At 48.3% G+C, this 23,259-nt stretch overlaps 2 protein-coding genes and 1 pseudogene across 2 annotated transcripts; 2 read left to right on the top strand and 1 right to left on the bottom strand.

The window, feature by feature from the left end:
* Positions 1–778: 778 nt before the first annotated feature.
* MRPL46 (mitochondrial ribosomal protein L46) lies at positions 779–10,073 on the bottom strand. Its single transcript, XM_028122192.2, has 4 exons — positions 9,789–10,073; positions 8,095–8,284; positions 7,155–7,328; positions 779–1,161 (listed from the first exon to the last, which is right to left on the bottom strand). The coding sequence occupies exons 1-4, from the start codon at positions 10,071–10,073 to the stop codon at positions 914–916; spliced, it is 897 nt and encodes a 298-aa protein (XP_027977993.2). The 3' UTR covers positions 779–913.
* Positions 4,993–6,708, top strand: LOC148163990 (tudor domain-containing protein 3 pseudogene; annotated as a pseudogene).
* Positions 10,074–10,151: 78 nt separating the features above from the next.
* MRPS11 (mitochondrial ribosomal protein S11) lies at positions 10,152–20,737 on the top strand. The gene is made up of 6 exons (XM_028122204.2): positions 10,152–10,469; positions 10,609–10,731; positions 16,079–16,177; positions 18,262–18,391; positions 19,363–19,428; positions 20,126–20,737. The coding sequence occupies exons 1-6, from the start codon at positions 10,405–10,407 to the stop codon at positions 20,231–20,233; spliced, it is 591 nt and encodes a 196-aa protein (XP_027978005.1). The 5' UTR covers positions 10,152–10,404; the 3' UTR covers positions 20,234–20,737.
* The last annotated feature ends 2,522 nt before the right edge of the window (positions 20,738–23,259 follow it).

Below are 23,259 nucleotides of genomic sequence, written 5' to 3'. Positions count from 1 at the left end.
GGGGGTTCAAGAGCCCCAGCCCAGAAGCAAGAGATCAGCCTTCTCCTCCTGTACCATCAGTGACGTCAGACTCTTAGCTGAGTCCCATCTAGCCATGATTTCCCCATTTGTAAAATGCAGGGGACAATCGGACCCTGCTTATTTCACACAACTGTTTCAAAACCCATAGGAGTTTTAAAGTGCTTAAATAGTGCTTAAAAATTAAAAAAGAATGAAGGAAAAAAAAAACAAGAAAGAGAAGAAAAGGGGGAACCTGAGTGGCTCAGATGGTTAAGCATCTGCCTTCGGCTCAGGTCATGGTCCCAGGGTCCCGGGATCAAGCCCCACATCGGGCTCCCTGGGAACCTGCTTCTCCCTCTGCCTCTGCAATCCCCCCACTCCTGCATGCGCACGTGCTCTCTCTTTCTCTCTCTCATAAAAATAAAATCTAAAAAAAAAAGAGAAGAAAAAAAGGAAGAAATTTTCCTAGGCTAGGCAGATACACTTTCCTATCAAATACAAAGTGAGGAAAACACAAAATGGCTAATGGCTAAGGAACTGCACAGAACAGGTTTCTTTGCATGAGCCTAGAAGTTTTCACAGAACTCAGGGTTTTTAGAAGGTCAATTCATTTCCTTCGGTTCTCTCTTTCTGGGTCCAGGAAGCTAACTGATTCACTATGAGGTAATGCAACACTCAACTCTCAGCCTGGAAACAAGGGAAATCACCCTAAGAGACAGCGCTCTCTGCACAGGGAAAAGCCAGTCGTCCTCAAAGGACAAATCAGCTGAGACCCACACGATGATAAACTCGTTTATTTCTCTGAATTTAGTTGGCTGCATGCTGTTCCCTGCACAGACGGGACAAGCACATAATGTCCTCGAGGTCCCGACCACAGGCCTGGTCGAGGATCGTCCACTGGCAGCACCGCCCGTCAGAGGTCCAAGAGAAATCTCCTAACCTGGGCCAGGTACTTCGGTTTCAAATAGTCACCCAGCTCCTCCTTACAGACCCAGACATGATGGCCCTTCTTCCCGGTCTGGGAGAAGTCTCCAGTTAATAGCGCTTTGAAGAAGAACACTCTGGCCCCGAGGCTACTCTCTGTCCGCAGAGCTTGAGGGAACTTGAACTTGTAGTGGCCACAGGGGGCATTTCCCAGGAACTTGGCTTCCAGGTTGTTTTCTGAGGGGAAGACGGGAACATTTGGAAGAGGATGCACCCACCTGTTGACTCGGGTTCCCCAAATCACTGGGGGTCTCCGAGAGCCATTTCCAGCGCGAGGCAAAGCAATCCCTGAGAGCGAGGACGAGGGTCATTCCTGCAGAGCCTGTCCCCCTCTCCATCCACGGGCTCACGGGCTCCAGATTCACTGGGTCCATCCCATGTGCCAAGCTACTGCCCTCAGACTGAAGTCAGCGATGCCGTTCAGAGACCACTACCTGCAGTCAGAGCACCAAGCTTCCAGACTCGGCCCAGCCACCGTCTGCTGATGAAGGACCAAGACACTCAGTATCTGCAAAGCAAAGCTCATTAGCCTTTCAAAGGGAGTGTCACTTGAAAAGCATAAAAAGGACCCAATTTGACTTCTGTGGGGTGAAAACACGGTAACCCAAAGTTAAAAGACAAAGACACATGGCTGGATATTATCTAGAATCTGTAACAAAGGGTTAACCGCAACCGAGCCATTTCAAAGGAAAGGGGAAAGGACAGACAGAGTGACAGCATTTGGAGAGCCGGCTAGCTAAACAGGAAAAATAAACCTGGATTCTACCAACCTCAGTCCTCACATCAAAAATGATACCACACGGATCAAAGATTTAACAACAGAAATTTCACTTTCATAAAAAGACTGTATATTCTGGGTGGTGGTTTCATGGATGTTTAATCTTTTCTGAATTTTTCTGTATTTTCAAATTTTTCATTAAAGAAAAAAAAAAACCGAAAGAGTACTAGAAAAAAACGTGGGACACTTTCCATATAATTTTTGAGAGGGAAAGCCCTCACCAAGACACAAGATTTTAAAAATCCATAGAAGAAAAAACTATTTATTTACATAAAACTAAATCCTTCTACAAGGAAAAACGAAGCATAAGAGTCAAAGACAAAATGGCACGCTAAGAAAAATATTTTCAACACACTCCACAAAGGAAGGATGTCTTCAAGTACAAGAAGTACCAAGGAAAAAACCAACAAATCTACAAGAAAAGAGAACTAAGCATGTGAACAAGGAGTTCACAGAAAAATAAATACCACTGACCTATAACCTCATTAAGAGGTGTTCAATCTTATTAACAACTGAAGAAATATAAATTCAAACAACAACATGTCATTACTGAAGTCCCAAAACTTGGAGCTGTCCACCGCCTGTCAAGGACAAGAGAAAAATGGGCACTCTCACACCATCGGGAGGGGGAGAGATTAGTGTGAACCACTGTCTTTGGCAAGAGTTACCAATTTTAGGGCACCTGGGTGGCTCAGTTGGTTAAGCAACGGCCTTCGGCTCAGGTCATGATCCTGGAGTCCCGGGATCGAGTCCCGCATCGGGCTCCCTGCTCAGCAGAGAGTCTGCTTCTCCCTCTGACCCTCCCCCACTCTCATGAGCTCTCTCTCTCATTCTCTCTCTCAAATAAATAAAATCTTAAAAAAAAAATCCTTTAAAAAAAAGTTACCAATTTTAATTATGTGTACCCATTCATCCAGTGACTCTGCTTCTAGAACTTGGATCCTCCCAGATACATTTCTCTGCCCACATGCACAAAGATGACTATGCAAGGACGCTCATTACAGCTTACTTGTAAAAGCAACAGACTGGTAAAGTGAATGCAGCACACGTGTATTATGAAATCGTATGCTGGGGTTAGAAAGAGTTAAGGTATGGCTTCACATGCTGATAGACAAAGATGCTTAAAAGCTGCACAGAAGAGAAATGAAGGTATATAACCATTCTCCTACTATGTGGGGGAGAAAAATCAGATGAAGTATGTATGTACTTGCAATTTCTAAAAGGATATACCAAAAAAATTAAATAAATAAAAAATAAACGGATACACCAAAAACTGTTAACAGGGGATGTCTCTGAAACAGGAAAATTACTTCTCACCCTGTATTACATTTACTAGACACTGTTTTGATAATTTTCTTTTCACCATATATAACGAATTGCTTCTCTCAATACTAAAAAAACAAAAAACAAAAAAACCACTATTGGCTCAGAGGAGGAAGTGATATATCATGTGAGCTCACCTACAACACAAAATGCCAACGGGGGTATCTGTGAGTGGTGGAATTACACTCGCTTTATACTTTATACTTTCCTGAATTTTCTACTTGTTTCACTGAATATATACTTATTTTTCTATAATCTGGAAAAACGGGTTAAAAATACAGTCAAATCAAGAAGAAAAAAATAGTTCATTACAAACTGGGCAAAGAACCACAAAGAAATGCAAGTAGCCAGTAAACACATGAAAATATGGTCAATCTCACTAACAATCAGGAAAATGCTAATCCAAAAGAGATCATTTTATACTAACAAGATAGGCAAAAATTGAAGAGACAAGTCCATGTGTTGGTGGGGTCTAGACCAACGGGTATGTACATTCCGCAGGACAACTGGGCAGTACCCGTGGAAAACTTCAATGCGTCCATCCTTGGCCATTAATTCCACCTCGAGGAATTCCATCTTGCAGAAGGACTTGGGAGTGAGGTGCCAGCGGGGAGGAAATAAATGGACTCTTTTACGTGTAGGTATATACATATGCGCGCGCGCACACACACACAATTTTTACATTTCTTGAGCTTTTCTTGGCCATTTTCATTATTTTCTATTATTTGCCATTTTAATAACTTTGCAATAAATCAACATGTTTTCTTTGTTATGCACCTGTTTAACGGCGGTACGTCGTTCGTAGGTTTCCTCTCACATCTATTTATTACAGCAGGAACGTTACAAGGAGGACAGTGAGTTCCCAGGTGGAAGTCCTTTCCACGTGGCACGGGAGGGAGAGCAGAGCATCCATCATGTATGTGTGAGGGAAGCTGAGCATCCGAACAGTGATCGCGGTGAGAAACCCACATGCCACCTCCTCAGGGGCAGCTGAGGCCATGGGAGAACCGCGAAGATCCCCACCCACTCCATTCTGTCTCGCTCCCGCTCTCGCAGGCCACACGGGGCCCTCGTGAGGAAGGAGCAAGGGGGCACTCCCTGCCGCTGCTTCGTTAGCAGGTGCTTGTGCTGGTGACAGGGCCAAGAGAGCACTGTTGATACTGTCAAATCTACATGCTCAATAAACACTCAGCGGGCATCTACTGTGAGCCAGGCTGAGAGCTGGGATGATGGGGATGATACTGTCCTCCGTACCTTTAAGGGAGTCAGAATTCTAGCTGGGGGGGAGAAATGTGTCAATTCACAGATTACCGGGCAATGCAGTAAGTGAAAGAGCGTATTCTCCACTAGAATGTAAGCTCCCACAGAACAGGGGTAGTGTCCTGTTCATCACGGTGACCCCACTGCCTGGACGGTGTCCAGCAAATGGGAGGCTCGGAGTAAATGTTTGCTGCATGAAGTGAATAAAGGCACACACATAAAGGTTACGGGAACCTAGAGGGAGGAGTAGCTCTGTCTACCTGGAGGCTTGGAGAAGGTTCCAGCACAGAAGGTATAATGTACAAGCTCAGTCTTCAAAACTGAGTAGTCAGACCAAGGAGGAGTAAACTGTTCCAGTCAGAGGCCAGCACGCCACAGAAGAGATGCATGAATGACCACATTATTGGAGGAACGAAGAAGGTCTGCTAGGTTGGAACTCAGACTATACATCAATATGTGGTCAGATGGAAGACTGGCAAGCTCAGGACCAGAGCAAATGGATTTGTAGGCCATGCTTGAAAGTCTGAACTTTTATGGGAAACCTTCTAGGCAGAGAAGTGTTTGAAAGGTCATTCTGGAAGCACTGAGGAGCATGACATGAAAGCAAAGGGGAACTTATTTAGCATCCACTTCAAAGGTCCAGCGCCATGGTTCTCAACCACTGTGACTTCACTCCCCGGGTAATATCTGGCAATGTCTAGGGACATTTTTGGTTGTTACACTAGGGGGAGTGGGGGTGGGCTAGCGCTACTGGCATCTAGTGGGCAGAGGCCAGAGATGCTGCCAACCATCCCACAATGCTCAGAACAGCGCCCACAAAGAATCCCCTGGCCCCAAATGTTAACAGTGCCAAGGATGAGAAAACCTGATCTGGTGAGAAGCAAAAAGGGTGACAGCTACCACTGTGGGAATAAAGAAAGAAATACTGAGAACAGACCAGGCAGGACTTGAGAACTTCAGGACCTCAGAATGAGGTCAAAGCGAACTCCGAGGTCTCTAGTTGGGTAAATGCATTAAGTGTCAGGCCAGTAAGCAAGGCCGCAAAGATAAGAGGTGCAGGCTGAGAGCAGGAGGATGTCAATTTTGAAAGTACACACTAAATTTTTAAATCTCAGCAAGGACAAGGAGAGCACAGGGATGGTGCCTGCCAGCCTGCGTCCCCCGGGGGTGTTTTAGCAGACCCTGAGATGTGTGTTGAATTGAATGCGTGCCCCTCAAGCCAACCATTTTAAGATAAGCAAATAAGCCTCTAGGCACTTTCCAGGTGGTGGCCCCTGTGCTGGGCCCTGGGGCAGAACCTAAATCACAGCAGAAACAGCTTTATCAGGGATAACAGACTGTCAAATACTGAGTCACCAAGACATCTTTCTCAAAATGACAGGAGACTGCCAAAAAATGAAAAATGTCCTCATTTGCAAAGAGACACTCAAAATTCAAAAGTCAATTTTAGAAGGCAGTGGACTACCCAGACAGAGACATTCTGAGAGACCGAGTACTTCTTCAGGATCTGAAGTATGGGCTAAAGAGAGAATCCTGAGTGAAAGGTCACATTCCAGATATGAAAGAACTAAACACACTTCATGTCTTTTAAGTTCTCAGCACAATGATGTTGCTTAAAAGAAAAAAAAATGGTAACTCTATGCAGAGCAGATCAGGAAAAGATCCATCCTCTGAAGAGGTGAAATAAAATCCACTTCCTCAAATAATCCATATATTAAATTAATCAAAACCGTGGGAAAAGATAAAGCCAAACAGCAAATCATGATGATTTTTATGAACAATAAATAATGAAGCTTTCAGTGGTGTAAAAACTGAAAAACATTTGACTGTAAATACTGATGACTGGAATCCTGTCTGAACTGTTCCACTCGTGTTCCAAACAGAGACAGAAATGCCACTAAAGAGAAGGTGAGTAGGACCCACGATGGCTACCCATGACAATAAAATATCTTACAATCATGGGCTCAAGGGAAGATGTGGGCCAATTAAACCCGAGAAGGTACTAGAATTATCTATTCCTGTGGAATATGCCAACTGTGGAAACCTGGAAATGAACGTTTTGTACTTTGCTGGGGAGACAACAAGGTTTACTGAGCAGAAATTGAAGCTCTCCATTTTTCAGGTACGAGAGCAGTTGTTAAATTTGCTGAATGAGGAAACCACGAAGAAGCACCCCGACACAACACCGGCCTGTTCAAAGAGAGGCACGAGACGAGGAAGGACCTACAACCAAACTCTGGAGCTCCGCAGAGGAGGTAAAGGCCAAAGAAGAGGACCTACTCAGCTAACCCAACAGTTTTACCAACCTCCCCAGGCTTGGAGCTAAGACCAAGCAGAGTCTTTATGAAGGAGCCATTGACTAAAACTTCCAGATCAAATCCTGTTGTCAGACCTCATGCTTTCCCTTCAGAAGAAGCAGCCACTGTGGTGGATATTATTTAGCGAGTGAAAAAGTAGATTTTAGGAGGAAAAAAGTTCAACCCGCACAAGGGATGGAAAAAAATATGGAGTTCAATAAAGCAAACACTTTTTACAAGTGAAAGAAAGAATTGTTTCTTCTACCATCAATAAGACCAACATGCCATATTATAAGGAAAGAAAGAAAAGAAAAGAGAGTTTTAAAATCTCAGTGGGACAAAGTCTCTCACCTGATCTAAAATTCTTTCTAGGTGAAATTTTTATAGATTTCAAAGTTCCCGTTAACGACACACTTCCAATCCTTCCAGCCATCCTCACAAGTCAGTCTGCAAATCCCACAACTGAGTGTGAAGGGAGTCTTGTGAGCTTCAGATAGAGGCAGAGAACTCACCTGAGAGTGCGGCCAGGGTTCGCTCCGCTGTTCCCCGGAGAGTTTCCCCGGGCTGCCACTCTGCCTGGGGAAGCATCCAAACATCCTGGTCTCCAAGCTTCTCTTTGACCAAGAGAACAAGGTTCCTGTCTAGCTTCCGGTGCAGTGAAGTTCTGTCATTCTTTTTATCGGCTTCTGTGAAGAAAAGGGGATCAGAGAAGACAAAAAGACTGTGATCTGCCAGAACCAAGGAGAAGAGAGTTTTTACAGTCTTCCTTTAAGGTAGAGCTATAACCTTTACCCTCGTATAATCAAATCATGACCCTGACCCATCTCTCTAATTCAGACCCCTTTCAGGGTAGAGTCTCACAATCTTAAGAAAACTACAGTGTAAGAAGAAGAGAAAACCAAAAGCTGAACTTCTCCTTTGAAGAGCACAACGCAAGGTACTTTGAGCCGTTGGAAAAGAAGCTATACGCACACTACTTCAAACACTACCACTTCACTGGCTTTGACACTAACTATTACTGACTTAACTTGGCCCTGCTTTCTCTGTTCTTCAGTTTCCATCTGTGAAACAAAGGTAAGAGAACTCAATCCTCTGCTTTAGGAGAGATTTCAGATGAAACCCAGGAAACCCTAGCGGGAAAGGCTTAATTTCCCCCCACTCTCACTCCCAAACTCGGAGGTAAACTCAAATAACATTCATGAAGTTTAACTGAGAGAGAATAGGTTATCACAACACCCTTAGCTCCCACTCAAAACTAACATCGGCCTTTAAAAATTATATTAGGTTGGAAATGAGGAACAGGGAAAAGAATTTATTTTTCTCCCACCTGAAAGAAGTTTTGCAATCATCTGCTACTTAAAATACAAAGCAGGGGCTAAGCAAATGTCCTCTGTCTGGGAACCTAAATATCCCCTTTTCTTTATTTCTTGCTGGCCTGAAAAGACCACAAACCTGTTATGCGAGCTCCAGGTTTAAACTGTAGAAATTTCTGCTCCCATACATCTTCCAAATCCTGCACCAGCAATATATTCTGTTCATCTTCTTCTTCATCAGACAAGTCAGCTTTCTTCTTTGCCAGTCGTTGGGCTTCATCCAAAGCACGAAGCTCATGGTCTGAATACATACTTCTCTCTACCTCAATCTGGGAAAATAAAAAGGACAAAAAACAAAACAAAACAAAAAACAAGCAGAATAGAAAACAAAGCTATAGCACACTTGACATACTCAGAAGTTTACCACCCAGCATAACCAGACATACAATCAAAACACCACAGAAAAAAAAGAAAGAAGGGGCGCCTGGGTGTCTGCCTTCGGTGTCTGCCTTCGGCTCAGGTCATGATCCCAGGGTCCTGGGATCGAGCCCCACGTCGGGCTCCCTGCTCAGCGGGAAGCCTGCTTCTCCCTCTCCCACTCCCCCTGCTTGTGTTCCCTCTCTCGCTGTGTCTCTCTCTATCAAATAAATAAATAAAATCTTAAAAAAAAAAAAAAAAGAAGAAGAAGAAGAAAAAAAAAAGTCACCTGCACTTTGGGCTTGAGTCACATTTGCTAAAATGTTAGAATGTGATTGGAGGTCAAGCTGCTACAAAGAACAGAGGACTGGGAGAGGCACTGCCTGCCCATTTAACCACACTCCAGTCCTGTCAGTCCTTGATCTCACCATGGACTTCCCTGCCTCGGGAGTTTACAGATATTGTTCCTTCTTCCTAGAATGTTTCCCCTCATGCTCTTCTCCTAGGAGATTCCTACTCATCCTTCAGATTTCAATTTAAATATCACTTTCTTAGGGAGATATTCCTTGACACTCCCCATAAAATCAAATTAGATGTCCCCGTTAAGACTTTTTACAGTACCCTGGGTCTTCCTTTATAACACTTAGCAGGGTCTGCAGTTATACAGTCATATGATTATTTGGTTATTGACCAGCCCACCTCCACTAGACTGAACACTCTGAGAACCAGAGGCATGTCTGTCTTACTCATCTCTAGCACTTAGCACATTGTCTATACAAAACACGTGATAAACGATTATCTATAAAATAAGCTATTTACAGAATAAGTTTATAAACCAAGTAAAAAGTACGAGGCAAAGTTTAGAGCTCCCAGTAGCCAACACAAAAAACATCTCAGATTCTAGGGAAACAGCAACCTTCAATCACTACCTGTTGGGATTTGAGCCCCTCACGGCCACTACACTGAATATTTGCCCGTTTCCTCACTTGCCACTCCCACAGACAGACTTTATCACTGTCATCTTATAGATGTGCCCACTACCTTCTCCTAAAACACCACATCACAGACTCTCTCCTCTCTAAATTATCGACTACCTACGATAGGGACTAAGTCGTCTTGTTCACCACCGCATACCTAGTGTGTTCAATGAAAAAGAAAAGCAACTCTAAAGGGTTGCCTAACGTGACAACAAAGACAGCCAATGAAAACAAACTTATTGAACGCCTTCTATGTACCAAACCAACCCAGTAAGGTGGACACCGATGCTCAGGTCGAGTACGCTGAAGTTCAGAGAGGTGAAGTGACTTGCCCGAGGTCATTCAGACCGGTGCCGGAGTCGGGATCGAACCGTGGCCCACGTGCTTCTGTTGGTTCCCCAACAGGACCTCGAAGCGGCTAGCCGCCCCTCAATCCTACCTGTTGTAGTAGAGCCGCCATCTCTTCCTGCAATGGAGTCAGCGGCTTCGAGACCAGCGGTGGCCGCTGCAGGCACACCGCGCCCAAAAGGCGCCATGGAGACCCGCTGCTCGAGGGTGCAGCCGCAAGGCCCAGGCTGCGAAAACCCAGGCTACCGGCCCAGAGCCCCTCAAACCGCCGCCAGCCCTTCGCCACCCCAAACAGAGTCTGCCTTACGCACGCCGCCATTCTTCTACCCTCCCACAATGTACCGCGGCCCCCTGCGGGCTCCTGGGCCAATCCCATGCTCCCACAAGGCAGCGCGGGAGCGGCAAGACGGAAAGAGTTCTGTCCGGTGACCAATTAGAACGAACCATTCCAATATGGAGGGGTGGGCGAAGATCTCATGTTAGAAGATTAGGGGAAAGGGAAGAAATTTCCAGTTGACACTCGAAACGATAGTTATTGTAGAGCGTTTAAATGGGAATAAAAATCTTTAGTGGACCTTATGAAGAGGAATGAGATGACTTTCCTTCTACGCCGTCCCCCACAAGCGCTCGTGGTGCGGGGCGCCGCTGCAGCTGAGCCAGGTTCCGCGGTCGCCGCGGACGGAAGCTGACGGGGGTCAATCCAAGTCATGCAGGTTGTACGGAAGACGGGGTCTTGGCTCTTGCGGCGGTGGGCTTGGCCACCGACGCCCAGGTAAGAATGATCACGCGCGCGCGCACGCACACACACACACAAACACACGACTGCGCTCCTGCCTGTGTCCCTGAGCCCTGAGCCGCCTGGACTGCAGTGGCCTTTAAGCCTGACCTCACCGAGCTTTTCTTCTCCGCAGGGTCGTGGCTGGGGCGCCAGCCTCCACCATCCACACCGGCGCCCAGCAGCTGCAAGACGCGGCGGCCAGTCAGGAGGTTGAGGAGAAGGCGGCGGCTCCGGCTTCGAGCCGCAGCAGCTTCAGGTGAGGGCCACTTAAGCCCAGCCCTCGGGACACCGGCACGGCCGTCCAGGGCCCGAGAACCAGTGAATTCCCAACTCTGCCACTTGACATCTTTGGGACCTTATGCAAATTAGTACCTGAGCCCCAGCTTTCTCGTCTACAAATGGAAAGGATGCCGAGAGAGTTTGCGAGGATCAAATGAGATGAACCTTGGCACAAAGTGGGCGCTCTATGAACAGTTTGATGAATGAATGAGTGAATGTCGGAGGTGTATAGTAAATATCACTTTTTCCCTCTGAGAGGGGTATCACGGCAGACTAACAACCTTCCCTGGGCCTCGGATGCAAAATGGGAGTTGGGGGGCAGGGGGCGCTACGCTGTGGTGTCGATTATTGAGTTGGAGCAGGGTGGATTTTGTGCTCAGCCCTAGGGACTGGCCCCTTGCTTTCCATCGGTGCCACCACCCCTATGTGCATTCACATCCATTTAACAAATGTTTACTGAAAACCTGCTGGGCGCCAGGCACTAGTGCTAGGTACTGGGAATACAAATACAAAAGATCGTTCTTCCCCCACGAGTAGGTCACAGGCTACGGGGGAGGACAGACATGCAAGCATTTTCAGCATAATCTGGTCAGTAGTGTGCTGGAGGTAAGACCTGGTTGCTTGGAAGTATGAAGGAATGAGTGTCTTACTCCTGAGGAAATCAGGCAAGACTGCTAGGAAGATAGTGTGGAGCTGAGAACTGAACTGAATGAGAGTTCAGCTGGACAACATGAAAGAGATGATTTTAGGCAAAGCTAATATTCTGTGTAAAGGCATGCAGTATGAAAGCATATGGTATATTCAGCTGTGTGTGTGATGGCAGATGAGGCCAGCAAGAGAAGGAATCAGAAAGCTGAGGGTCTTATCTGTAACAGTGCGACTTTCACACTCTTCCCACTGTAGACAGTGGGGAGCTCCTGAAGGAATTTAAGCCAAGATCCTGTTGGAGTCATTCAACAACGTCAGGCCCTGTTTTAAGGCATTAGGGACACATCAGTGACCAAACACCCAAAACACCCTGCCCCCGTAGAACTTAAATTCTAGCGGATAGGTGGCAGTAAATAGAAAACACATAAAACATGCGGGTATGACAGATGGTGAGGGAGTGTCTAGTGTTTGGGAGGAATAGCAAGGAGGTGAGTGTGGAGTGAGGAGTAAAACAGGAGATGGGGGGAAGGGGATGAGTGGTGCAGCAGACACGCGGGGCTGCTCTGTTCCAGCCTGTAGAACTTCGTGAGGACTTCAGCTTTGACTCAGAGTGAGATGGGAAGCCGCTGGAGAATTTTGAATAGAGGGTTGAAATGACGTTGCTTCATTTTAAAGAGTCCCTTTGGCTGCCGTGTCAATATTGAACTGTAGAGAAGTAAGGATGGAAGCTGGGAGACGTCTTCTAAGAGGTTAGAAGATTTCTGAAATAATCCAGGCAGGAAATGATGGTGGCCTGGACCAGGATGACAGCTTTTGGAGTAAGACATACAGAAAGTGGGGCCAACAGGATGTGTTCATGTAAGGTGTGAGAAAAGGAGAGGAAGGAAGGAACACTAAAATGTTCGGCCTAAGCAGCTGGAAAGGTGGAGTCATCATTTCTTAAGATGGGGGAGGCTGCAGGAGGTTGGCTTTGCTTAAAATTAACATCCAATGGAGATACAGTGTAGGCTTTTAGAAATGGGGTTCAGGGGACTGATCGGGGCTAGAGACACATATTTGGAAGATTCATCATATCGATGATGTTTAAAACCACAAGACTGTACAAGATCATCAAGAGAGTAAATGGAGATAAAGAGAAGAGGTCCAAGGACTGACCCCTAGAGCCCTCTAACGTTTAGAAATTTAGGAGATGAGGAAAAATCGGCAAAAAAACAAAGACGGAAACTCCTGAGAGGTAGTAATAAAACATAGAGGGATTTTTTTTTTTTTTAATGTAGTTCAAAGCTGGAGAGATCAGCTGTGTCAGATGTTGTTATGATAAGTCACTGTGCTGTTGACAGAACTGCTCATTGGATTTAACATGGTGAGTTGGTTGGTGACCTTGCCTAGAGCATTTTTGGCGGAATAATAGGGCTAAAGTCTGATTGGAGTGAGTTCAAGGAGAATAGAAGACAGAAAGAAACGTCAAGTGTAGTCAGTTCTTTGAGAGGGAGTAGAGAAATGGGCAATAGCTCAGGAAGGCTTTGAGATAAAGAGGTTTTTGTTTGTTTTTAGGTTGGGGAAATGACAGCATGTTTTGCTGATGGGATGATACGGGGTAGAAACATTGCTGGAATGATGTCCTTGACAAGTGGAGCATCATAAGAGGAGAGAAGGCAAAGATTGTGGGCACAGATGTCTGGTAGTGGAAGCTGGGAGAAACTCTGATTGCTTGTATTTCTCTACGGAGGTCATCAGCTGGCCGTGAGGAGACAGGAGGGAGGTGGAGGCTTCAGTAGACAAAGGAAGGTATAAAGTAGTCATCCAGGAGAGTGGAAGGATAATTGAATTGGGGACATGCATCCAGTGCCGAGGGCCCACTTGATGTTAGAAGTCATCAAAATAAAGCAGTAGTTCTCAACTGGGGCAATTTGGCCTCCAAGAGGACTTTCAACAAGATCTGCAGGCATCTGGGGGTTGTTACAACTCAGGACAGTGGAGGGACAACTAGGGTCGAGGCCAAGGATGCTGCTGAACACCCCACAACACACAGGCCAGCCCCTCACCACCAAGAATTATCGTGCCCAAAATGTCAGTAGTGCTGAAGTTGAGAAACCATGCTAGATAGAGAGCCCAGTCACCATTGGTGTGGACTTTTCTCTAGCCAGCTGTGCAGAGGCATGCCCAGGCTCAGAGTGGCTGGAGAGATGGATTCAGCCAGAGCTGGGGAGTGCCAGGAAGGTATGATGAAGTAAGAGGAGGCGGAGGGCTGAGGGGGTATGCAAGGGAGCGATGATAGTGATTTGGTCATGAAACTTACTGGAGGCCGGGAGAGAAGAGAAGGCCTGGGGGTGGTGAGGGAAAGTGAACCAGGGGGAGAATCGGAGCGCTTAGAAGGCTTCCTGGAGTGGGGGTCGCATGGGTGTGCCTGGAGGTGCTGCTTGAAACCAAGGTCATGATGAGGTTGCAGACATGGCAATGACAAAAGCCAGGTATGACCACAGGAGGAAGTAGCCAGGCTAGGATAGAGGACCCAGGATCACTGCAGAAAAGGAGGCAAGAAACAGAAGCCATACAGTTGGAAGGATCTTACGGAAGCCATGCGTATAATTATGACAGGAGTGGTGAGCCAGGACTATCAACACTGCATTTTTCTACATTTATTTGCATTTTTAAAAAATCATCTCTAGCCACAATTAGAAAGTGGGTTGCAGACCGCGAGGCCAGGCTTTCTTTATCTGGAAATGGAACTACAGCGGACCCGGCCCAGGTCCCAGCGTCTGGCGCACTATCAGGGTCCGTTTGGGGTGGTTGCCCTCCCTCCCATACCTGAGCTGCTTGCGGTGGAAGTCAGCCCTCCCTTCCAGACCTTCAGCGGGAGAGAGCAGAGGCTGTTTTCAGTCCTCAGCCCTTCCGAAGAGACACCATGTGTCCTGGCCCCTCCGTTTTCCTGATTGTGAGCACGGGTATGAAGAGGCAGCAGACCAGTGGGCGGAGGGCTTTGTCTTTCCTTTGTCTGAGCTTCCCCCTGGTGAACCACTCGTTCGTTTGTACATTGGACCTGATCAGTTTAGAGGCCTGATCTTGTCTGTGCCTTTAATTAAATGGTTCAAGGTCCAAATCCTCCCGAGTTCAGAACCCTTGCTGTATATGAAGGCATTAACTAGCATGGTCAGACTTTAGTCGGCTTAGTTTTTGGACCGCCCCCCCCCCTCCCTGGGTCAGTAGGGGAAATGATCCCCGGGGAAATGACGATGTCCTCTCAGAGCCTCGTCTACTTTCCATCTTGGTTTGTAGGTTGAAAAGCCGGCAGCCTGCTGAGGGGCCGAATCATCTCCAGACCAGGCCTAGCAGGGAGGAACACACTTGTAACTCTTGAAGACCATTGTGTTATTTTCTGTTTTGTTTTTTAAAAAATATCTCTAGGAAAGCAGGTGGGGCTTGGTGGCAGGATGGCTCTCTTCTAATAGAGTATTTTCTAAACCGCAGTCCATTGAATTTCAAGAGGCATGAGAAGGTATAAACACGGGTCTGGTGCGTGTAGGCAGGACGCAACAGCAGGCTTACTCACGTCTGGAATGCTGAAGGACAACTGTGTGTTTGAATAAAAGGAAGGACAGCGTGGCAGACTGGGCTTTGAATTGAGGCAGGTCTCGTAGGCCCAAAGCCTGGCTTCCCTTGCTGACCCTGTTCTCCTATTTGCATCTCAGTTTCTCCACCTGCACACAAAGAGTACTGACCTAGAGGTAGCCAGAGGACAGATTACACCGAGATAGAGAAAGATCTTGAACTCAGCACAATGCCTAGATCAATGTTCTCAACCCCGGGTTCGCATCTGGTTCACCGGGGATAGATTAGGAATAGATTCTCAGGCCCCATCCAGAAGTGAGGGGTGGGGATTAAGCATCAGAATCACGAGATTCTGCCATTCAGCCAGCACGGAATGCTACTGGTCTAGGCTAGAGGTTGGCAAACTGGGTGCTACCCAAATCTGGCCAGGTGCCTGGTTTTTTGTAAATACCGTTTTACTGAAGCATAGTCACACGTGTTAACTTACTGTTGTCTATGGCCGTTTTTGCACTCAAGAGGCAAAGCTGAGTAGTGGAACAGAGACTCCGTGGCCAGCAAACCCTAAAGTATTTACTGTCTGGCCCTTTACGGAAAAGTCTTGCTGACTTCTATCATGGGGGATACTGGATTTTTTTTTTATAGTAATGATACTGTAAGTATTATTAAAATTATTTTGTCCTTTTTTATAAAAGAGTCAGGATACATCTGAAACCAGAAATAGAGATTTGACTTTCTTTCTTTTTCTTTCTTTTCTTTCTTTCTTTCTTTCTTTCTTTCTTTCTTTCTTTCTTTTCTTTCTTTTTCTTTTTCTTTCTTTCTTTTTCTTTCTTTCGCAGAGTGTCCCAGAGAGAATTGAAAATACTGATCTGAATGTACTAGAAGGGACACAGGAAGATAGGGAGAGTGGATTAGATCCTCTTTTTCTCCTAGTGGAAAGTCACTAGGTGTGTCCAGAGTTGACACTCGAGAAAAGACCGCCTCGGCCCAGTGTTCGTGGGTACAGCAGTAGCACCAGACCGACTGGGGGCAGCTACCCCAGGAACTGGTCCGGGGTGCAGGGCTGCTGGTTTTCATTGACTTAAAACAAAAAAAATCGGGATTTACCTAAAGTGTTTCTTTAATTACAGCATTTACCCTCCAGTTCCAGGACAGGAGAGCCCTCTGAGGTGGGCAGGAAAGAAATTCGAGGAGATCCCAATCGCACACATTAAAGCGTCCTACAACAAGTAAGTGGAAGGAGCACCTGGGCAGATCTCGGGGTGGGGGGCTTCTTTCTCCTTCTTGGGGGAGAGCAAGCCCAGGGGCCTGCGTTCCACGCAGTATTGTTGATACAGGGGTCCCCTGGCGCCCCTCCTCCTTGTTTTGGGAAACCACCTCTGTCTTTATAAAGTTTCTTCAGATTTCATGAAAATGTCTCTGCCTGCCTTAGGACTAGTATTTCCTAGTTCTGCTCACAAGTTGGAGAGAGTGTTTATTAGGGTGCATGTGTTACGTGTTACTGGGTACTGGGGAACAGAGGATGGATGAGATATACAGAAGAGAGGTGGCTTAAGAGTCTATGATTTATTGACAAACTAACCAAAATATAAATCTGTAAGTATTGTCCCTTTGAAGCACTCACCTTGGGCCACTGTGCACTGACCTCCAACCTCATAAGGCTACACAGAGTCGTGATTCAGTGCGTGACTTCCAGATGAGTGTCGGGGCCTTCCCAGGTGCATGTTGGCAACAGAAACCTTGCTGACCTCAGGGACAGCTTTGCAGGCCGGCCCCCACTGGGAGATGGGCTCATTGCTTAGTCACAGGCTGCCCAGGAAGCGATTCAGAGAACTGTACAAGGGACTGTCGGTGGTCAGGGATGGCGTGTGGAGCACAGCTGAGATGCCAGAGGATTCATCCAGCATTCATGTGACAAGCTCGAAGTGAGAGCAGCTGGGTTTCTTTTTCTCCCCTTCTCAGGCCAATAAGGACATAGGTTAGCGCTCTCTGTATAAGCACCTCTGCTGAAGTTGTGTCAGGGACAAGCAGTTCTCCTGCGCTTCTGTTCAGCACAGAAAACCCGGGGAGCCCTGCCAGGGGGAGAGGGCAGTGGTAGCCAGGCCAACAAGCAGATGGTCCGCACCCGGGTCCACCCACCAGCCTCCCTGGCACGGCTCCTCTACCTCCCTCTTGACCAGAGTCCTCAGGGAGCTCCTCAGACCAAAAGATTCAGAGATGTTGGCCAAGGGGAAATAAAAAGCATGTCTAAGTATTTCTTGAAGTCAGAGATGACTAGAAAAGTTTCACTTAAAAAAAGTTTTGTGATCATGGAACAGAGTGTCAGCATTAAAATGATCCAGTATGGGAATATTGCTCACTTTTTTAGGTATAATAATGGTTTTATGGGATTTTTTTTAAGTCATTATCTTTTAGAAATATATACTGAAATATTTACTGATGAAATGATGGGTCTGGGATTTGCTTCAAAATAACCCATTGTGGGGGAAGAAGGGAGTAGAAACAAGAGTTTATAGACAAGACTAAATTGGATAGGAGTTAATTCCTGAAGCTGGGCGGTGGGTCCATGGGTGTTCATATACTCTTCTGTTCACTTTTGGGTATATTTGAAACTTTCCCTAACGAAAGCCTTTTTTTTTTTTTTAATTACCTGATGTGAAACACCTAACTTCTTAGAAAAAAAGCCCAACAAGGGTATCACATCTTAGATATTTCTTCTGGATGACATTTAACCACCCCGGATTCTGCAGCTTGTCTTAGTCAGGCTCCTAAAACAAAATACCACAAACGGGGGAGCTTAAACAACAGACGTGGATTCCTCAGAGTTCTGGAGGTCCAGGAGCAGGGAGCCAGCGTTGGGGCGTTCTGGTGAGACTTCCTCTGAGTCTCAGGTGGCCGGTTTTGCATTGTGTCCTCTCATGATGGAAAGAGCGAGGGAGCTTTCTGGGGCCCCATTCATGAGGGCTCCACCTCCACCCTGATGACTTCCTCACCTCCCAGAGACCCCCTCCTCCAAATACCATCAGGTTTTGGGTTAAGATTTCAACATGAATTTTGGGGGGAAACAAGCATGCAGTCCATACAGAGCAGTCCTTAGATGATATGACGTGTCTGTTTTTGATGAGGTTTAGGGGGTGATTCTGGCCTTTCTTGACACCTCCTGTAGGAGTTCGAAAAGCATTCATCGGAGAAGCTCAAAGGGGAAGCAGCTGAGTGCCTTTTTATTTCTCACGTGGGCTTGCAAGGGCCTGGCTTTAGTGCTGTTACTTCCCTGACCAGTCATTATGTCCTGCGTGCCTCCCTGCTTCCCCAGCACACAGATCCAGGTGGTCTCTGCCACTCACCAGCCCCTTGCCCGCACTTCCTGTGGCACGGAGGGGTTCCGGAATGCCAAGAAGGGCACAGGCATCGCCGCACAAACAGCAGGCATAGCCGCTGCCATGGTAAGTGTGTGTTCTTTCTGGCTCCTTCTGTGGTGTGTCCCGGTTTCCGCATGGCTGACTGCTGTGAGGAAGCTTCTTCTCAAAGCAGTGGTGTCCCACAACTCTTGTTCGATGCCCCAACCTTGGTGGCAATCTGAAGAGGTCTGTCTGTTTCTCTCATGCAATACCAATTTCATTGTGAGCTGTTGCAGACCTTTCTAGAAGCAAATTGGCAGTATGCTCCTATTAGTATATTTATTGACCATGTACTGTACGCCAGACACTTTACATTCATTACCTTAAATCCTCAGAAGACGCTCAGTATTAGCCCTGTTTTTGAGAGCCAGTGAGGATCCAGAGCGCTGCTTGCTTTGAGTCATTGGTCTGGGGCCCCGGCCGATGCAAGCTCTACCATAGCGCTGGCCTTACAGGGGTTCACGTTCTGCCAAACAGGAAGTATTTCCTGAGGAAAAACCTTGGCCTTCAAACAAAGCTTGATGCCCCAAAATATTATTTGCTGTGTATTAATGATCATCAAATTACAATACAGATTTTATACACTTGAAATGTCAGTGTTCATAGTGGCTTCTGCATGGTAGGTTGAGTGACTTCCGTGTGTTTTCCAGACTTTCTATAATGAATAACTGCTGTTATAATCAAGAAAGAAAATTTTAAGTGATAACACTTAAAATGTTCAATGATTTAAAATGATAACGCTTTTTAAGTGGGTTATTTAAGCGAGGCCTTAAAATTCTGCCTTTACTGAGAAAAATGTGAGCCATGTTCGGAAATCTCCATCAGGTGGCAGTGCTGCCCCGGGTTAACAGGGATCACAGTTGGCTGTAAATCCAGAATCAGACATGTTCGGTGCTCTCTGCTCGGGTTGGCCTAGCACCGTGACCATCTGTCCTTTACTGCCGTTCCTGTTTTCTGCCCGTTTACATCGGTGGGTGCCTTCTCCCCGGAGCGCTAACCCCTGCTCTCCTCTCCAGAAAGCTGCAGGCAAGGGCGTGACCCACGTCCGAGTGGTGGTGAAGGGCCTGGGCCCAGGGCGCTTGGTAAGTGGCCGGGAGGGTCTGCAGCGTGTGTGCTTCCTTCGTGAGAGAAACGGGGCTTGAGCACAGTCAGGAGAGTAGACAAACCCTCTCCTGGATTTCCAGGACGGCTTAAGTTTCTTTCTGGTCTTCTAACCTACTGTGCTTCTCAATAGCAAGCCCAGGTCACTGAGCTTAATTCATCAGACATGTACGGAGCACCTGCTGTGTGCCAGGCACTGGGCATAGGAAGGTGCTCCGTGGGGGACTGTCACAAGCGGCCCCCCAGCACAGACTGGTGGGTGCAGCAGTAAAGCTCGTACCCAGAATGCTGGGAGCCCACTGGGTATATCCCCAAAGAGGTGACATCTGTACTAACTTTTCAAGAAGAGCAAGGCATTAGCCAGGTGTGTGAGGAGGGAGGGGACATTCCAGGCACAGGACACTACAAAAGGGTAGTGCTTAAGGTGGGTTGGGGTTTACAGGTAGTCTTGGTTTTCAGATCGTAAAGCACAAGGTGGGAAGTGGCAGGTGCTCCTAAAGAAATGGACAGCAGCGAGGACGCGGTGAAGGGGTTTTGTTGGGAGTCCTGGGGAGAGAACAGAGTCAGGATTGTAGGGATCAAAGCCCCCACCCCGTCCGTCTCCAAGCCCTGTGTGGATGTGCTGGGTCATCGTGTCTGGGACCATGGCATTTCTGCTGTTCCTTCTGCTCCTTCCAGTCTGCCATCAAGGGACTGACCATGGGCGGCGTGGAAGTGATCTCAATCACAGACAACACCCCCATCCCGCACAACGGCTGCCGCCCCAGGAAGGCTCGGAGGCTGTGACGAAAGGAAGCGTGTCCCTGAACCTGGCAAGTCCCACCTCCAGCTAGACCTCGTAGAAGACACACTGTCCAAGCTCTCCCCAGAGCAGGGCTTGCTGGAGACCCCCTTGCGTGGCGGCCTCGCTTGTCCCTTCGACTGGAGACCAGGGTGCAGAAGGGACTCGAGAGGAGCCCCAGGGCAGCTGCGGCGCAGACTCCACCACCCGGAAGCGCTGCTCTGCAGAGCTAGACGCACCTCTGCCGCCTGTCCTAATGTGTGAGCTTTGGCTTGCCGAGTTGCGGGCAGTGATCCCCGTGGCCTTCCGAGAGTGAGAGCGCCGGGCGCCTGGGTGCCGCAGTCTGTTGAGCATCTACCTTCCGCTCGGGTTGTGGTCTCGGGGTCCTGGGATCGAGCCCCGCGTCGAGCTCCCTGCTTGGCGGGGAGCCTGCTTCTCCCTCTCACTCTGCTGCCGCTCCCCCTGCTCGTGCACTCTCTCCCTCTAACAAATAAATAAAATCTTTTAAAAAAAAATGAAAGTGAGGAGGTGACTGTGAATGGGGAGGGGAGACCTCAGGCGGAGGGGGAAACGTACGCACGAGCCGCTGCTTACCCGGCAGCCTCCTCCCTGCTCCCAGATGTTTCCTTTTGGGCCCCAAATGGAGAGCTGCTTGCCTCCTCCCTCTGGAGTATTCTGGTGGTAGAAATCCCACCGATAACGGGCGTATTTAAAGTTAGCGCCAGCGGTGTGGGAGGACTGCCTGAGCTCCCCCACGGTGACGTCTCCTGCGCACGCACTGGGGCTTTCAGCAGTCCCAGCGCCCGAGATGGCCCAAGATCCAGGGACCCCGAAGGGAGGAGGGAGAGGGGTATGAGACGGGATTCTCTCGAAAACTGGCTGGATGGAGGGATGCGCAGGAGCAGTGGACGGTGGGGAGCCCCAGTCCGGACTAGCTGCTCAGGGATTGCCTCTGAGCTCCCGGACACCACACGGGAGCCCAAGGCGAGGGGTCTAGAGACCCGACAGAAGGGACCCCGCCTCCCTGGGCACAGAGAGGGCCATGGTGGAGAGCATCACAGACAGGAAGGAGCAAGGCGCCTCCTCAGGAGCGCGGTTCCTCCCACGTGAGCAGGGACCGGGGATGGGCCGGCTGAGCACAGAGAGGCAGTGCGATCGGCCTGGACTCCAGCAACTTCATCCACAGGTGTCCTCTTACGAAAGTGACTGTGTTACAGAAGGTCGGGGGGGCGGGGGGGCAGAGACCACAGCTTGGGCATGAATTTAAAAGGAAAAATGTCTCCCTACCTCTTTCTCTTCTGTGCTCAGCAGGATCTGTGAAGGTTCACTTGTGACCCTTGACTAAAGAAATACAACTAGAGGCCTGTCGGGTTAAGGCCATTGCCGGAAGGAGTTCTGCCATCTCACCGTCAAACTACCCGTAAACATGATTCATGAAAAAACATGAGCGCTCGCTCCTACAGCTCCTGAGAACCGCTCTGGGATTTGATACGGGTTAGCCTTTATTCGGGTGGACAGAGGACGGTCGGACAGTTTTATCAGGCAGGGCCCAAGCAAGAAGGTTAATGAGGGCTCTTTACAGAGGTGTGGGCAGGCTTGAGGGAATAAACACCCCGGAGCACTCAAGGACTAGCCAGAGCAGGAAGCCGTGTGTTCCCCCCACCCCACCCCAGCAGCGGGCAGGGGCAGGAACAGGAGGAACGCAGCCTCTGCCAAACCCTGGCCTGGCCGAGAAAGGAAGGAAATGCCCTCACTGCTCCCCCCACCCCGATCACCTGCAGGCATCCCAGTGGCTGAACCCAACCAGAAGCAAGAAGGGAGGGGAGCAGGCTGGTGTGGTCCTAGAGGGTCGGCCTCCTAGGCCACAGAATGGTGGCCTCGGTCATTCCTGAAACCCTCCATACACTGTCATGTTAGAAAACGTTCTTTTATTTACAGGAGGGCTTTGAAATGGAAGGGAGTGCTCAAGCACGGACAGGACACTTGGGAGCCGTACAAGATCAATGGCCTTGGGCCCAGAATCAGGTGCCCGGCACCACCTCCAGATCCCACGGTCAAGGTGTGCTGGAGAACGCGCGCTGCCTTATCATGAGCTCTCGGTGCTGTGTCCAGGCTCCAAGGGGCCAGTGAAGCCGTACTCTGAAACTATTACCTCTTCGTTGGTCTTGGCCTCTCCTCCGGAAGACTAAAGCGCAGTCACAGAAGCCTGACCGATTAAGGCAGTCATCATTGACTTAAAATGCTGGCCGCCCCGCCCCCTGCTGCCATAGTCCTGAGAACAGGTGGGCCGTGTGCTCGCACCTCCCTGGGGCAGAGAAGAGGCAGAGCTGGGCAGTGTGGCCCGAGTTTGCACAGAGCGTTGGCATCAGCTTGTGTGACACACTCCCTCCCTCCCTGGCATCAGGGCCTCGGATCATTTCCACGAGTGCATCCTCAGCTTTGCTCCTACCGGCTCAGAGCTGGTGGCCCAGGACTGGAAGCCTCTACACAGGCAAAAGGACAAATACGACTTCTTTCCTTTCCGCATAGATGCAATGTTTTCCCTTCTTTGAGCCAAGGTCATCACCTGACACCGAGATGTACCGTCACCACCAAAATAAGCCTGCCTAACACTAGAGTCCCTGGATGCTGGCAGAGTATCACTGCGCTTGAGGGGAAGCCATTCTCCAGTCGCCTCCGCCTTGCGACCTCACTCTGATGTGTCCATTCAAAAAAATGCATGTATACCTTCCCCCTGGGCTCCTTTATCCTTTCTCTCAATTCCTTTCTCCCAGTACTGGATAGACACATTGCTTTTAAATCTCAGTAGTACCAGCGCCAAGTGATCGAGAGCAGTCACTGCCAAGGCAGAAATTGTCCACTCAACCGAATTAAGCAAACATAGGTTGTTTTGCACAAACAGGTCGGGCACGGCCGTGACTGTCCTGTATGCAGCTCACAGTCTAAGGAAGCTAGACAGACATGGGGCCGAATTAGTCAGAAGTTCCAGAAAAGAAGCACGAATGGCCCCCTCAGCTTAAGGGATGCTAGG

This window comes from Eumetopias jubatus, unplaced genomic scaffold, assembly GCF_037043125.1.
Source record: "Eumetopias jubatus isolate StellerSeaLion01/CBP00866 unplaced genomic scaffold, mEumJub1_p1.0 scaffold_7, whole genome shotgun sequence".
NCBI classification, from domain to species: Eukaryota; Metazoa; Chordata; class Mammalia; order Carnivora; family Otariidae; genus Eumetopias; species Eumetopias jubatus.
This window is presented reverse-complemented; position numbering and strand designations above follow the sequence as displayed.

Coding starts and splice junctions, on each gene's coding strand:
- MRPL46 (XM_028122192.2), bottom strand. CDS start 10,073: ATGGGATTGGCCCAGGAGCCCGCAGGGGGCCGCGGTACATTGTGGGAG. Junction 8,285..9,788: donor TGGCGGCTCTACTACAACAG/GTAGGATTGAGG, acceptor TTATTTTCCCAG/ATTGAGGTAGAGAGAAGTAT. Junction 7,329..8,094: donor ACCTGGAGCTCGCATAACAG/GTTTGTGGTCTT, acceptor TTTTCTTCACAG/AAGCCGATAAAAAGAATGAC.
- MRPS11 (XM_028122204.2), top strand. CDS start 10,405: ATGCAGGTTGTACGGAAGACGGGGTCTTGGCTCTTGCGGCGGTGGGCT. Junction 16,178..18,261: donor ATTAAAGCGTCCTACAACAA/GTAAGTGGAAGG, acceptor CTGCTTCCCCAG/CACACAGATCCAGGTGGTCT. Junction 18,392..19,362: donor CAGGCATAGCCGCTGCCATG/GTAAGTGTGTGT, acceptor TCTCCTCTCCAG/AAAGCTGCAGGCAAGGGCGT.